The 15,812-nt window shown below is 41.8% G+C and overlaps 1 protein-coding gene across 1 annotated transcript in view; it reads right to left on the bottom strand.

Annotated features, from left to right (window-relative positions):
* itfg1 (integrin alpha FG-GAP repeat containing 1) overlaps window positions 1-15,812 on the bottom strand; it is a 166,041-nt gene that overhangs the window by 6,368 nt on the left and 143,861 nt on the right. The window contains exons 15-17 of the mRNA XM_085414551.1: window positions 12,477-12,601; window positions 5,867-5,949; window positions 4,924-5,041 (exon numbers count right to left, since the gene is read on the bottom strand). Coding sequence (XP_085270677.1) covers window positions 4,924-5,041; window positions 5,867-5,949; window positions 12,477-12,601 — 326 coding nt within the window. The remainder of the gene's footprint in view (window positions 1-4,923; window positions 5,042-5,866; window positions 5,950-12,476; window positions 12,602-15,812) is intronic.

Here is a 15,812-nt window from a genome sequence, read left to right as displayed (position 1 = left end):
TTTGGTCTGTTTTTATAATCAAGACGTGATGAGGCACAGGTTTAAAGGGGTGAAATGTACATCTTTAAAGTTTGTGATTTGGCACAGTTGAAGACAAATGAATAACAACAATTCTATGTTATGTGGACTGCTGATTGTGTAGTCAGTCAATGACTTTGTTCTGTGGGTGAACAGGCAACAAGTTAAAATACTGTCAGATCTTTTTTTCCCTTTCCAAACATTTAAACGTTGCTTAAATGTTACGGCAGAGCCGTTCATGTTTTAGCATAACAAAACGACTAAACCCAGCCACTACATTAGAAAGATTTTTTGAGACGCATGTCCTCTTTTGTGGGTAAGCCAGTGCGTCCCTGATGTTGACTAATTTGCTTCATCCAAAAGACGAGCAGAAACACATTTATTCAATCTTTTTTTTTTAATCCTGTCAGTTTTGGTTTGTAATAAAGCCTTCATATATCTTCAAAGACTGCAGCATCTCATATTGATTGATGCTGTGTTCTTTTTTTTACTCTTTTTAAAAAAAAAAAGCAACATGTTTTTAGGGAGCAGATTGATTTGATGTTCTTTCCTTTGGATAACCAATCCACTGGGCTGTGCTGCTGTCCAGGCCTGGTTTAATTGACTGTCCTGGGGATACTACCAATAGTCATCCTGAGGCTTGAATCATCATTAAGCAGCAGAGCATTGATTTGTGTCCATCTAAAGGGTTTTCTGACACAGTGGGCTGGTCTGTGTCCCAAACCAGGTGGAAAACTACAGTGATGCATACTGAAGTCTCACAGGGCTTTAATGTCAGCTAATTAAGTCTGGCCTGCATGATGATGAGATTGATTAATTTCTGCTTCATTGGTTTTTTCTTTCCCACAATTTGTTTAAAGGGGACCTTTCCTCAACTTGTGTCATTTATATACTGTTGCAAAGGTTGATTCTTGCATTAAACATGGCCGAAGTTTCAAATAATGAGGTCAGTGTATGTGAACCTAATCCCTGGGAGACGAACACTCAAAAAGCTCTGTTTCAGGCAGTTGCTCTACTCTTAGCTCTGTGCATGAGATAGGATATCACTAATATGGTAATCTCAAACACATAGCTCGCTGGCTTTGTGCACAAAAGACTTACCAATCTGGTCAGAAAATCTTCTGCTTGCTACGGGCAGCCAATTGCAATAAAATTGGCTTTAAAGGAAGAGGACAGCTATTTCAGACAAACCAATAGGCTGAACCATAGTGAGATACCATATATGTAAGATAAGACATACCTCCCATATTTGAGCCACACGAGCTGTGAATCATGCAGATCGACTCTAACAAAGTCCAAGAATAAAAATATGGGGTTCAAAATGGTTTAACAGGTGCCTTTAAATACTTGTTTCTTCTACTTTCTGGAATATAGTCATATGGACTTCTTCATATCCCTAGCTAATATTGCATTGAACAGAAGTTCACAGAATTTGTGTAAAAGCCCTGTTAGCTGGTTAGGCTGGGCAACGTGTCTTTGCCCTCATGCTTCTGCCCTCTGCCTGACTTTGTTATTAGAAGAGCAAATACCAGAGGCGGCGGTGCAAACACACAGAAATGCCAAATGTCAATCAGCCGTCTCGCCTTGACCTTAGCGGATGCCCCACATAAAGGAGATGGGAGAAGATGAGATATAAGAAAGAATGTTAGCAGCTTTTATATGTGATTTACCTTCAGTGTTAATTCTCTGGGTGGTGAAGGAGGTTACACCACATTAGCCAGTCAGTTCAGCTGTGTGTCTTCAAGTTATCAAGGCCAGACATATAGTCCAATTCAAATCAAATTTATCTTTAAATTGTGTCAACCTGAACAACCTGAAGGGTATATACCGACAAGACACTGGAGATCGTCCTCAGATAGAGTCAATGCTGTTTAGCTTTAGGGACAGAAGAACGCTGTGGGTTTAAAACACTGTTCACCAGTTAAATTAGAGACAGCTGCAGTTTGATTTATGGCAGGAAACTGTTATGTGCAGATGTATGTAAAAATAAATGTTGCAAAGTGAAAAGTGTTATTTCACCTTTCTAGAAGTAAAAAAACAAATCCATGTTTTCAATGGTATAAATGACAACTGTAAAAGTGTAGCTAAACAAAGATAAGTCATATTAAAAATCTTGTGCAAGTTAAAAATTACCCACTCATGTCTGTGTTTAGAGTGGCACATTTGAACTGGGTAGATCTGAGTTTTATTGGAATCCACTGATATTACTCTCATATAATGGCGAATATTGATTAGAAGGCATCTGGCTGCTTGCTACAGACCTAATGTTAACTTACTACTAATAGCCTGCTACATTTTAAAGAAAGATGGTGAAATGTTCCTTAAGCATGCTGCCCTGCATGTCAACCATTTCATTATACTTTGGGATTTTGCTCTTTAGATAGATTTAAGTTGCCCTTTCTGTGAATTTGTCTCTAAGCTGTACAGACACTCTAGCCTCCTGAATTTGCACCCAAAATGTTTCTAAACACAACCTTCATAATTCTTGGGCGGTACAGAGGTAACAGAAAAGTAAAAAGAAAACAAACAACTGCAAAGGATAATTTTTTCACAGCACTTTTGTATTTGGTGTAACATGGTAGATAATTGGAATTTCTACTTTTCAAATTGCAGCCTTGGCAGATTTGCATGGGATAAACATCACAGACTACCTCTGCAAATATTCCAACTGCACAGAGTTCCCCAGGTAGTACTAGTCAAGTGCAAACACGGCTTAATTCAACTGTGACTCCCAAGGAGCATTTCAATAAGAACTTCAATCACTGAACCTGAAGTTCTGCTGCATGCACAGTGGAAGCTCAGGATTATGCACAGTGGAAACCTGATAATGCACTTAGTAATCTGAATCAAATGAGTTTTCATATGCATTGTGAATGTTGGATGCCTCACCAATGTGGTGCAGTGTTTTGTTCTGAATTGAAATGATGATGAGTGCGATGTTACATATTTCGGTGCATTTGAATAATATATTCCTGTGCTGCTTCTAATCTATCTAATCAAAGCCTATCATGAGTTTGCAAGTACTATATGATATACCACCATATTATTAAACCATTAAGAAAATGTTACTGAACTGCATGCTGCGGAAATGAGAACTCTGAAACGAGTAGTCAAAAAGGCCAAAAACCTTTCTGGAACTAGTAACTATTACTCTTATTAGGGGTACAGTGGGGGGTAGTGAGACATTTTTGATTACTGTGACTAGTCAGCCTATGGACACCACAGTGTTCAAAGCCAAATATATTGTTGGTTTATGACTGACAACCGCTTCCTTCCTTCTTTCTGTGAGAACAAGACAGAACTGAGTTGAATCTGTGGGCTACTCAACAACAGTACACACTGGGACTGAACATAACAGAACTGAAGTGAAATGTGTGTAAAAGTGTCCAACGTAGCCACTGTCTGAGCTTTTCATGCTGTTCTTTTATCTTTGATGTTTGGTAAATGGACGGGTACTCATATAGCCTTTCTACTCAGTTGAGCACTCAAAGCGGTTTCTTACTACAAGTCTCATCCACACAAACATTCATATGCTTTTATCTACGCCTAAGTGCTTTCTGGCATTGACACAGTCTGATGGATGCATCAGGGGCAACTTGGAGTTCAGTACCGTGTCCAAGGATACGTCAGCATGTGAACTGAAGGAGTTCGATTGGTACCAGATGTAGACATGGTTAACATCTAGCTTTACTGGGTGTATGTGCTAACTGGGATTCAAACTCCAACCTGTTGTTCCAAAAACTAATGTCAATACTATACTGTCCAACTTTCAACCAATCAGCATTTGACGTATGTACAGTACGATTCATGTTGAGCTAAGCATTTCTGCTTTTTTTTTGAAGGGCTGCACCCAAGCACGTTTAAGTAGCTTGTGTATAAACAGAATCGTAAATAACCTTTAAGAGTGAAATAACCGTTTTCTTAATTGCATTCCCCATTTCCTGCTCTTGCAACATAGCTTTCATCCACACACTCATCACTCCTCCCATCCACCTGAGCCTGCTAGATGTATCTTGTGTACGTAGTTTGGGCACCAGCCATGCTTATTTATTTATTTTTATCTTTTTGAATTTCGCATCAGCTCAGATGAAGCTGATGCACACACACCCACGTTTCTAAAAAAGAGGGCAATTAGAGCCCTTCTGTGTGTGTAACCATGCTGCATGTCAACCTGAGTGAAGACGCGCACACACACACAAACACACACACAGGAACACATTAAGTGCACATGGTCTCACGGCAGACGGTTTGGAGAAGATGCCAACAACTTACTGCACTGCTCAGCCCAGCAGACTGTGTGTGTGTGTGTGTGTGTGTGTGTGTGGATGAAAAAGGAAACAATCCAGAAAAAAAGAGAACATTTGCGATAATTTGTGTTTGTGTCTGAGTGTTATCAACCCTGCTATGATGGGATACATTTTTCTGAGACTGTGATGTGTGTGTGTGTGTGCCTCCATTAAAAAAAAAAGAAAAAGAAAACAGTTTTTTTTCTTCACCGGAGGTGGTGAAGAAAAAAAACAAAACCAAAAACATGAAAACATGCATCGACTCCCTGGAGAGCACATTTATGGCGGTAATGAACAGCAGATCTGCCGTGCTGAAAGGACAGAAGAAGGCAATTACAGCTGAACGTCCTTCCAGGTTGTGACCCCGAGAACGAGAGAGAGAGAGGTAGAGCGAGAGAAAGAGTGTGTATGTGTGTCTTGGTGGGAGGCGAGAGGACTACAGGACAGGGACAGTGAGACCCATCTGCTGCTGGTTGTGACCAATCTGCTCTCTTTCTCTCTCTGTCTCACACACACATACACACACTCACACTCTGAAGCAGTAAATCACCAGGAAGAGGCCAACATTAACTACAACACGCTACTCTGTGTCTGTGTGTGTGTGTGTGTGTGTTCTGACCTTCTCTTGCCAATGAAGGATCCCAATAATAACAAGGATGAAGACACACACGCCGATCAGTGCGATGGCCGTCAGCAACACGCTGTTGCTGGGAGTAAGGTACAATTTAGCGCTCCAACTAAGAAGAGGGAGAGAGAGGGAGGAAGAGAGACAAAGAAAGATTGCCATATGCTGTTTTATGTTTTGCCATAGTTTTATCTGACAGAAAAACAATGCAATTACCAAAATGCTGGACATTAGCAGAGACTGTGTTATGTTAAAATAAATAAACGAACAACTCTTTCACTTTCTGGTCATACAGCTGAACAGAATGAAAGACTGCGCTCTCTCTAGTTTCTAAGAACTTTTATGTATTTCCAGAAATCCAGCCACTTTGATGTATTAACTTTATCTTCATCATGATACATCTTGCAATCTGTTAGCTTGTACTTTGTGTGAAAAGACTACCAAGGCGCCTGTTTTCATATAAACAGTCAGTTAGTCTGATTTCACTTGTGGTGTATATGTAAGTATGTGTGCGTTGGCAAACATGCAAGTGTTATGAGCCTATCGAGGAAAGTGCATGTGTGTCATTGTTTGTCTGTGATGACTAGCCATCTGGAGCTCCTCCTGGGTTTTCAGCTACATGTGAATAGCGTCATGATAACATGAGGACACATGCTGCGAGGTAATAGCGTGTGTGCGTGAGCATGTTTTCTCACTTCTGGGTATTGTTTTGTGAAGATATACCACAGAGACGCTGTCTGGAGCGAGCTGAGGGTAACATTAACTCGAATATGCCAGCAAATGACATCAGGCGAGGCGGTTAAAAGTGTTGAATAGTGTCCATAGTAACAAATGTTAACAGGTTCTCTGAGCAAATTATATGACTGTGAACAAGGAAAGCAGCCATTTGTGACCCGTCTATATTGTATTATATCTAGAGGTGTAAGCGTTTATGTACCTGCGGGGTGTATCATGTGGGAAAGGCATGACAATAAGTTGAGAGTTGGGAATGATGGCCGTCCACTCCTTGTTCCTTATCTCCTGAAAAGAGAAGAAAAACACATTAACTGATTATCTTTATTCACAGTAATACATTATAGCAACCATATGTGCAATACAAGCAGACTGCTTTAAGATATGCACACACCGACACAATATGTATGTTAAGCCCTTCGAGGCAGAGTAATGGGTCTCATTCTTAGCTACTGTGGACTTGCTATTTTAAGCCGTGTGTTTCAGACATAGATAACCTACTACTTGAAATAAATTACCCAGGCTATGGTGAATAAAACCCTTTTTTTTCTTTATTGTGAGTGTGGTACATATGGCCGGGTGTATTTGCATGTATGATAAAGGATTTCTGTGGCAGTTTGTGTGCGAGCGCAGCCATCTGGAGAAGTCAGTCTCCGTCTTGATGAAATTCACATGGTCTTTTCATCATGTAACGCATCACATCGCAGCAGCAGAAAGGTCTGCTTTGAAGACTGAATTTATGGGAGTTGAAAGTTAGAACACACATTAAAAGTACATACAAAATTCTAACTGAAGTCAATTATTTTGACAAAAATCTCCAGTCCAGTAATGACTCACTACATCACATCTGAAGACTGCAGCTTGAAAATTTACAAGTTAGAGATTCAGAATTACTATTAAGTAAGATAAGTAGTGTTTTTGAATATTACCACTTCAATTTAGCAAATTCTGGAAAAACAAAAGTATTTTATGTTAATGATGTCTTGTCTCCTGTGTTTCATTTACAACTTGAATGCTCATGTTTACTGGTTTCTTTGTTTGGTATTATATCAACAGTGATTATATTAACACTGAGTGTCCACAGTGGCAGGGATACTGCTTTTAAATTATGATACATTCCTAGTTTACCCAAATAAGAGTTTTGCTTTATATTTCCTGATTAGATCTCGACTCATTTCTGTGTAGGCGAGGGAAAGACAGTGTTTGACAGACAGATCCCTCAGGCTCATCTTAAAGCTTATTTTAGTTTGAGATGTTTTAGTGTCAAAAGCTCTTGTTTGCAGGAACACTCTGAATATACTAAAGTACTTTTCTTGTGTAGAAGCTGCTCAGTGCAACCACAATCTGACCTGCTGGTCACTGAACAGCTTCCCTGTACAGGTAGGGGTACAGGTCTTACAAAAGTATTTAGTATTTATTTATTTATTGTCATTGTCAAGAACAATGAAATTGCGTTTGGGGCTTCCATACAACCCAAAAAAAAGAAGAAAATAATAAATACCCCTTAAAACCCAAGTGTACATATTTAACCCAGTGTGACTCCAATGCAATAAGACAATCCTTAGCAATAATGTTCGTAGAAATTCAGACAAAGACCTGAGAAACATGACAAAATACAACAATGCAACCCATTCAATATTATTGTACTGTGAGATATGATATCAGATATGATAGTTATCTATTTAAGAAAGAGGGGGGGGGGGCAGGAGGGGGAAGAGAATAAAGATATGATGCACCAATGCAGACCAGTTCATTGCTATTAAGAAGTTGGATATGGTTATTGTCCGTGAGAGGGGGGCAGAGAGTTCAGGAGCCTCACAACCTGTGGATACAGGCTGTTGGCCAGTCTGGATGTTCTGGCCTGTATAGACCTGTACCTTCTCCCTGAGGGCAGCAGATGGAAAAGGTGGCGCGCAGGGTGATGTTGGTCCCGCAGGATACTGTGCACCCTCCTCAGACAGCGAGTGGGGAAGATATTACTGATCTCTGGCAGACTTGTTCCAATAATTCTGCCAGCTTCTTTCACCACCCGCTGGAGTGCTTGCTGATCGGCCTTGGTGCAGCTGGGGAACCACACTAGAAATCCATACGTCAGAACGCTGCTGATGGCACAGTTGTAGAAGTTCAACATCAGAGATCTGGGAATGTGTGCGCTCCGCAGTCTCCTCAGGTAGTAGAGGCGCTGTTGGGCCTTCCGTGCAACTGAGGTGATATGGTTGCCCCAGGACAGGTCCTCGGTCACAGTTACCCCCAAGAATTTAAAACTGCTCACCCTCTCCACCGCCTCACTGCCAATGAAGAGAGGCAGATGGTTGTTATGACCCCTCTTCCGGAAATCTACAATGATCTCCTTGGTCTTTTTGGTGTTTAAGACCAAGTTATTGTCGTGGCACCATGACTCTAGTTGTTGCACCTCTGTCCTATAGTTTGTCTCATCATTGTTGGATATAAGTCCGAGCACTGTAGTGTCATCTGCAAACTTAACAATGAGATTGGACGCGCAGGAGGAAATACAGTCATGGGTGAAGAGAGTGTATAGCAGAGGGCTCAGAACACACCCCTGAGGGGCACCGGTGTTGACCACAAGGGTGGAAGAGGTGTTCTTACCCACTCTGACACTCTGTCTACGGTTAGTGAGGAAGTCCACAATCCAGTTGCACAGAGAGGAGTTAAGTCCCAGTTGGTGGAGTTTGGGACGGAGTTTGTATGGCCGGATGGTATTAAAAGCCGAGCTGTAGTCTACAAAGAGGAGCCGTGCATAGGTGTTCCTGTGTTCCAAGTGCTTCAGTAATGTGTGCAGCACTGTGGCGATCGCATCCTCGGTTGACCGGTTCTCCCTGTATGCAAACTGGTGCGAGTCCAGGGATGGTGGAAAAGCAGCTCTGATGTGTTTAATGACCAGGACACCACAGTGGCGATAATGAGGACAAATGGGACATACTGTCCAATTCTTTTTTTTTTTTTAAGCCTTTTTTCTGCCTACATTTGTAGACTGGAGCAGATAACTTACACTTTACTATGATTTTAAAGCATTTAGCCACATTGCCTGATTCAAAATTTAAATGCAAAAATGAAAGCCTGAAAGGTTAAGCAGGGCCGTTACATGCAGGTATCATGAAAATAAGCAAAAGTTAAAACAGTATGATGAATATATTGAACCTCATAGTTATGCATGAAAGCAGATTAGATTTCTTTTTTTAATTAAGACAACGGTAATGAGACATATGTACAAGAAAAAAACCCAACAAATTTACAAAGAAAAAATGATTTTGCTTTTACAGCAAGAAACCATATTGTATATTTGATTGTATACTAAAAAGGTGGCAAAACTTCATCACGCCACAAACATCCCTAATTACTAAATACTGCAATCATTTTTACCTTGTTAGCTCAAAGAGTAGGATAAAGGAAGCCTGGTTTTAGCCTAGAAACATCAGGCTATGACTTGGATTTGAACGAGGAAATCGCTTCTCTAAAAGATCTGCAATTACAGAGTGCCTTTTAACTTTCTGCAAACCACTTTCCACTGTGTCCTTGCCAGAACAAGTTCAGTGTCTTGCACATGAATACTTTGGCACGAGAAGGGGCAACCCGTTTACCACACGAGTTAATTATGCCTTGCAAAGTGAATAAATGAGGCTACTTTGCAAGAGGAAAAAAAAGAAATCTTTTATATTGGGGAATATCTAAAGTTCTGAGACGGTTAAGACAGACTTAACATAACTGCAGAGTTTACAAACATTTGCTTGGAGAACTGTTTGACAGCAGCTTGACTCTGCATAAGTTTCAGTTTCATTTTTAGTTGTTTGCTGCCTTAGGGCTCAGCAACTAGTGGTGACATCTGACATGAGACTGACACAGGCCGTATTTAGCATCTTTATAAAACAGGGCTTAGGTTTCTGGAAAAGCCCAGTGTAGTCGTCTGTGTCTGCTAGCGTTCTTATCCATATTATTCTGCTTTAAGAGCCTGCTCAGGCAACTGGGGTTGTTCTCTGGCTCATAATGGGTTAAGAGCGCAGTGGTATAAATAGGAGAAGGGGGCAATATATTAATGATTTAAAGGCTGTAACTATACTCGCAGTTCAGAGGAAAGAATTCCAGTTCTACGTTTGGCAGAATCTGTAAGTGCCACTGCTCTTTAATTGTGACTCCTTTCTTCATCAATTGGAAGGAACTACATCTTGCTATTTTGAATAAGCGTACAGCAACGGCATTGCTTTTTACATAACAAGCACATTCTAGCCGCCAGCCATTGTCGCTTAGCTCTTGGAAAGCACTGCCGTTGGTGCGGCAACTGGCGGGGGAGCAGAGCTGGAGACGAGTCAGCCTCCACTACCGCTGCCTGGGAGCAGATCCGATCTGGCTGTTTGGAAGAGAAAAGTGTTCCTAAGTCTTCAGAGAGAACGAGAGATACTCTGGTTCAAAGCCAGGAAAACTGGCACACTATGGAGAGTGAGAGAGATAGATACAGAGTTAGAGGATGAGGAAGACAGAGAGAGAGTGAGAGTGACAAGTAGGGGACTGATTAGTGAAGTAAACCACTTTGAACAGCAAAGGGAATCCCCTGGGTGGAAGATAAGTGAACAGGAGGACTGAGACTCACAGAGAAAGATGAGGAGGGGTGAATAAATGAGAGGACTGATTGGACAGAGGGAAGAAGATATCCACTAAGATTCTACAAAACATCGCCTTCTGCGAACCAGCGGGCAGAAACTCTCTTTGTGCTGGAGAAAGTGTAAAGGGCACAGCAGGGGAGACAGGAAGAAAACAGGACAGAAATAAAGATTGAAACAAAACAAAAATGAGAGACAAGCAGATCAAGAGAGCTGGCAAACAGAAAGAGCTAAATAAGCCGACTGCGCAGGGTGGCGTAACGATCAGATTTCTAAACCTTCGCCTCTTTTCTCATTACAGGTAGATTCAATGGAGGTACTCCACTCCCCAGTCCCTCTGGACACCAAAGAAAAAACTACTCTGCATAATAGCGCACATCTTTAGGCATTAATTAATTCACACTGTAAAAGGGACAAGAGAGGAGGAAAAATGAGGGAAAAAGGATTGCATTCCTTTGCATGGGAAAAAGGAGGGTGTGGAAAGAGGACAATAACGCAGTTTGTTTGTGATGAGTGTTCCCGGTGCCCTATGCTGTCTGACTAGCGGACTGAGCCATCTGCAATTCTAATCAGCTGTTCAACGAAAACCTTGGTACCACACAGGAGGGAAAAGGGGCCCTGTCGTGCCTAATATTCAGAGTGACAGTGCTACGTTACAGAGAGAAAAAGAGAGACGGAGACGAAGGCGGAGAGAGCTGAACTGAAGAGAGATGAGATTAGAGGTAGTGAAGAGTAGAAATATAGACAAAGAATAGATAAAAACCATAAAATAAAACCTATTTTTTATTATTACTATACTGATCTGTTGCCATATGACAGGAATCACATATGTGGTTGATTCAGAGTCATTCATAAACAGTCATTTAGCTGGTTGCTCAGCAAAGATGTGTAGAAGTAGTAAAAAAGGAAGCCATTAGCATTTCTATTTCAGTGGGAAGCTCGCTACACCTTTATTAATTCCTCTGTTGATGTCATCAATCATCCCATACATTAAAAAGGAGCTGTGTAATCTAGCTTCCGTAAAGCATCAATCTGTGTCACATAATTCTCTCAACCTTTATTTACTTTTTAGTCATTAAATGGGCAGGGAAATCTGATTTTCTTTCACCTAGATTCTACTGCGCAATCACGCCTCTAGTGAGATGTGGGTGGCAAAATATGCTTTTTCAAGTCAAATCATTGTTTATGACACCGGAGAAAATATTGTCCTCATTAAGCAGGAGAAGCAGAGGTAAATAAAATGTGAAAATCCCTACAAAAATAAAACTGCTGGCCTGTGTTTAGGTGAATTATACATAAATCAAACCAAAGACTTCCAGTAAAACTTGGAGAGAAAAAAAGTAGTAACTGTGAGATTGTGAAGATGTCATAGTTTTTTTTTTAAAGCTAAGATGCATGATAATTCTTTTTTATATTTTATTTTTATATTTCAAGCATAAAAGCTATAAAATGTACAGACTAACGTCTCTCTTTCTATATTTATGAACTAACGTCAACAGCAAGCAAACAGTTGTGTTTATGTCATTTGGCAAACAAGGTATAAAATAGTTCCTTGCATAAACTACTGCTTTAATTAAAGAAAAATCTCAACCAAGCATTAAATGCCTTTGCAAGATTAGGGAGATACTGTAGTCTCTGTTTACCTCACTTTCTAATTTGATAAGAAAGTATGTGGAGGGAAATCCCTCTACTGAACCTTCACGAAACACCTTTCAAGCTAATCTCACAATCCCTGGAAGAAATGTGCTACATCAAGCATCATCATGAAAAATGCTGGAGCAGTTGGAGAAAAACAACTTTTTTGCTCTCCGCTTATGACTTACAAAAAGTGCTTCAATTGCTCCCTCCATTAATTCATCCATCATTTGATATTTTCTTGGAAGATTTTCTTGTTTTTAAAACCACGATTCCGAGGCTCATTACAGAGACATTCAATGTCTTAGTCAGGCATGCCGTACACTGTTAAATTCAGGACACGTTAAGCTGCTCAGAAATGACTTAATCTGGCATTTGACTACAAGTGTTGTATTTTAAATCACTTTGCACCTGGGGTTGTAAAAGGCTCATTTTTTTGCACAACTTTCCTTCCTTTTGCTATTTGCTGTGACATAAGCTCTGTAAAGGAATCTTCCTCAGACATTCTGTGAGACCATGAACCCTGCAGCAGAAGTACTGGCAGTTATCTCGGTAAAATTTCCTCACCGTCTCTCCAGGCTGCCGGGGGATGCCGACGAAAAGGTGATCCAGGAAGTTGGCGCTGCGTCCGAGCCCCAGTACAGTGTAGGGCAGCTGGAGGGAGAAATAAGCTGACTGGCTTAGCTGACCAGCTACAGGAGGGAAGACAAAGAAAAGACAAGTTTGCCATCAATGAGGTATTCTTTTCAGCAAACACTAAAACCAAGTCAGAATATACATTAAAATATGCATGTATTGCCCTTGAATGTACAAGCAAGCATGTGCGGTCTCCAGATGCTGAATCATTATGACTCTACTGCCACCACAGTTAACATTTTTGCATTAATTAATTCTTTGGAAAGCACTCGAGAGAATGAAATTTGGTACACTTGCCAGTACAACTTTGTACTTCTGGCTGGTCAAGTCTGAAATTTATCATGAAAATACTTGGGGAAAAAAAGCTATATCATAATTCAGTAATCTATGAGATTCAACAATGTGCAAAAAGAGTGCAGCAAAAAGTCTTTAAAGAGCATTATTATAAGCAACTATAAGCAGTGCAGAAAATATAAACAGAAATTAGTGAACATTCTTGATACAAAGGAATCTTCTGTTGGGCTTTTTAAGTCTTAGGCTTTGGAATTCATGTACTTTAGAAGTTACTTTCAAACACGCCATCCATCTTAATACTGCCAGACCACAAGCCCCTCCCTTCCAGTGACACTGCCCAAATGTTAGCAGCATCCCTAAGAAGGACACTGCACCTTAAAACACCACAAAAACTGTGCAGGAATGACAAGAGGCAAGACAAAGGAGTTGATTCGGCCTCCAAACTCCCCAAATTTAAGCGTACAAGTACCAGAACAAGCCCGATCGACTTGCGACACCAAAAGGTTCCATTTCCGCCAACATCTTGGTGTCTGACAAAGTAGGAAACCTCAAAACGATTCTGTATCCAAGATCATTACAAGGTGTTGGTCTGGGATGGGTGGGAATGAGACACAGTGTAACATCTGAAGTCAAGTCAAATTTGTTTTTCGTACATTTAGAAACAACAAAGTGCTGTAGATTCCAGGAACGATATAAAGAACATTAAATCAACAACTTAGACTTCATCACTGGGCTCATATAATGTAAAACCATGTGCTCCAACCAAACCTATCCTGAGCACGACTGTTGATGACAACATGAATACGTACACCACCTGGGTCTGGGTGCAATTCCCCCCTCCAGGGGCAAGGGTACCTAGACCCGGTTTGTAGAGTACGCTTGGGGAGTGTGATTGTGTGTACAGCGTCTCTTTATGTCTGTCTCCACGTTGGTTGAGTGTGGAGTGAGTGCATATGAGAGCATGAGGGTGGGAATGGATGTTTGTGTCTGTGGGTGCCTGTATGTCTGTGTCTATATGTCAGGTTGGGTATCAGACGCCACCTCTCTGGGGACACCTCAGGCCCTCCAAGGTTTGGAGGCCTATCTCCACCCACCACCACTTCCCCTGCCGGTGGCGGACTCCCTCAGGTGTCGGTGTGTTGGTGGTTCTTTGTGTCTGGGGGTGGGCGTCCGGGTACACACCGGCTCACTCCTTGGCGGCCGCTTGTCGGGGCCTGGGGCCTGGGGCTCGCTCGGGCCCCTTTGGAGGTGGGGTGCCCCCGGCCTCTCGGCCTGGGGCTCGGTCACTCAGGCACAGCTGGGGGCCGGCGGAGCTCACGGGCGCGTCACTGCAACTCCCCCTGACTTCTGCTCCGCGGCTGCTGGGCGAGCCCTCATCTGGGACTCTCCTCAGCTCTTACTGGAACAGTGGCGCGGCTGCCCCTCTGTTGGTCTTCCATGGTCTCTTGTGTTCTGGGGGCCTCTGGATGTCTGGAGTTTTGATCTCCTCCATACCCGCTTCACACCCTGGAGGACGGGGCTGTGGCCCCCCCACACTCCCTAGCAGATCATTACATGGAGAAACCTTTGGAATGCAAGCATGCTGATCCACACAGGTATGCACACATGGGTATTCACAGACGCGGACTAAAGCTTTCTTGGCTGCTGCCTCAAAGCACACTGTGCGCTGTCTATCTTGCGTGCTGCACAATATCGTTTATTATTTAGTAAATATTGATATCTATGACTAGCTAGTTTATTGTGATGGTGCTTTGTTTTCTCTATTATTATGTTGCTCTTTGTTGTTTGCTGTCTCCTCTGTTTGTTTTTTTTGTTTGTTTGTTTTTTTTTCTCCATACAGGTGACCCAGGAGTTCTTTTTTTTTTTTTTCTCACTCTTCCCCCCCCCCCTCTCACCGTCTCTTCTCCCCTTTGGTTTTCTTTCTTTCTCTCCCCCTCTTTCTCTCATTCATTCCCCCTGTCCTATTTATAAAAAAAAAAAAAAAAAAAAAAAAAATGACAAAGGATGAACTGAAGCTCTGCCATCACGTAATGTCGCATACTGCTGTTTCTGATGTCATTTAAGAAAAAGAAAAGGAAAAAAAAAACAAAAACAAAAAAAAACATGAATACGTACGAGTAACCATAATAAGAGGAATGAGAAGGAAATACACAACCAGAGCGACTGAGCCAGAGGGACTGCAGCATGAGACCTTGTGTTCTGACATGAAGCAGCGTCATAAAAGATACAAATCAGAGAGACACCTGAGGCCAGTGCAACACCTCTCTCTGTCTCTTCACCCAACCTCCCTCCTGTAATCTCTCCCCACTCACTTAATATTCTCATCCAATCCTCACTATTGTGTTTCCTCCTTTCTGCTCATCTCTCCATTCCTCTCTCTTGATACATCACTCTGATTTGGCCTTTTGCCTCCCCTTTCTCTCTCTCTCTCTCTCTCTCTCCCCTTCAGCTGCTGTATCTCGCCCACGCCACCCAACTCTGCCAAGTGCAGCCGACATAAATCAACCTCTATGTGGTAAACAAAGAGAGGGAAGGGGAGAGAGAGAAAGATGGAAGAAGAGAAAGAGAAAGCCTTGAGGCAGCCAGTGATCAGAACTAATGTGGATGGACTGCGTATTGCAGGCCAAGAGAAGCACAACAGCTATGCTTCTCTCTTTATTTTCTTTAATCTATGCCCAACCTCAGTTTGTCTGGTTCATTTTGGCCACCTGCAGTAAGGTCCTGTCAGTCCACCTGACTGCAGCTAAATATTTCTCTTCTTAAAAGCTGTTCCTTGCTGCACAAATAAAGCTGGCTTTTTACCTCAGGAACACTGCAGGGGTACAAATTGACCAGCCAGCGGGTGAAAGTATCTAGTAGCTACTATATGGTTTTAGTGCAATGAAAGCCTGTCCTTGATGCTCTAATGTCCACTCTGTGGCTCCAGTTAGCATGGAAGCTCAATGAACACCATTGACTTTTGCCATCTTCAAC

This window comes from Rhamphochromis longiceps, linkage group LG1 (assembly GCF_057381845.1).
Source record: "Rhamphochromis longiceps isolate RC_006_pf linkage group LG1, R_longiceps_female_GT1.1, whole genome shotgun sequence".
NCBI lineage: Eukaryota > Metazoa > Chordata > Actinopteri > Cichliformes > Cichlidae > Rhamphochromis > Rhamphochromis longiceps.
This window is presented reverse-complemented; position numbering and strand designations above follow the sequence as displayed.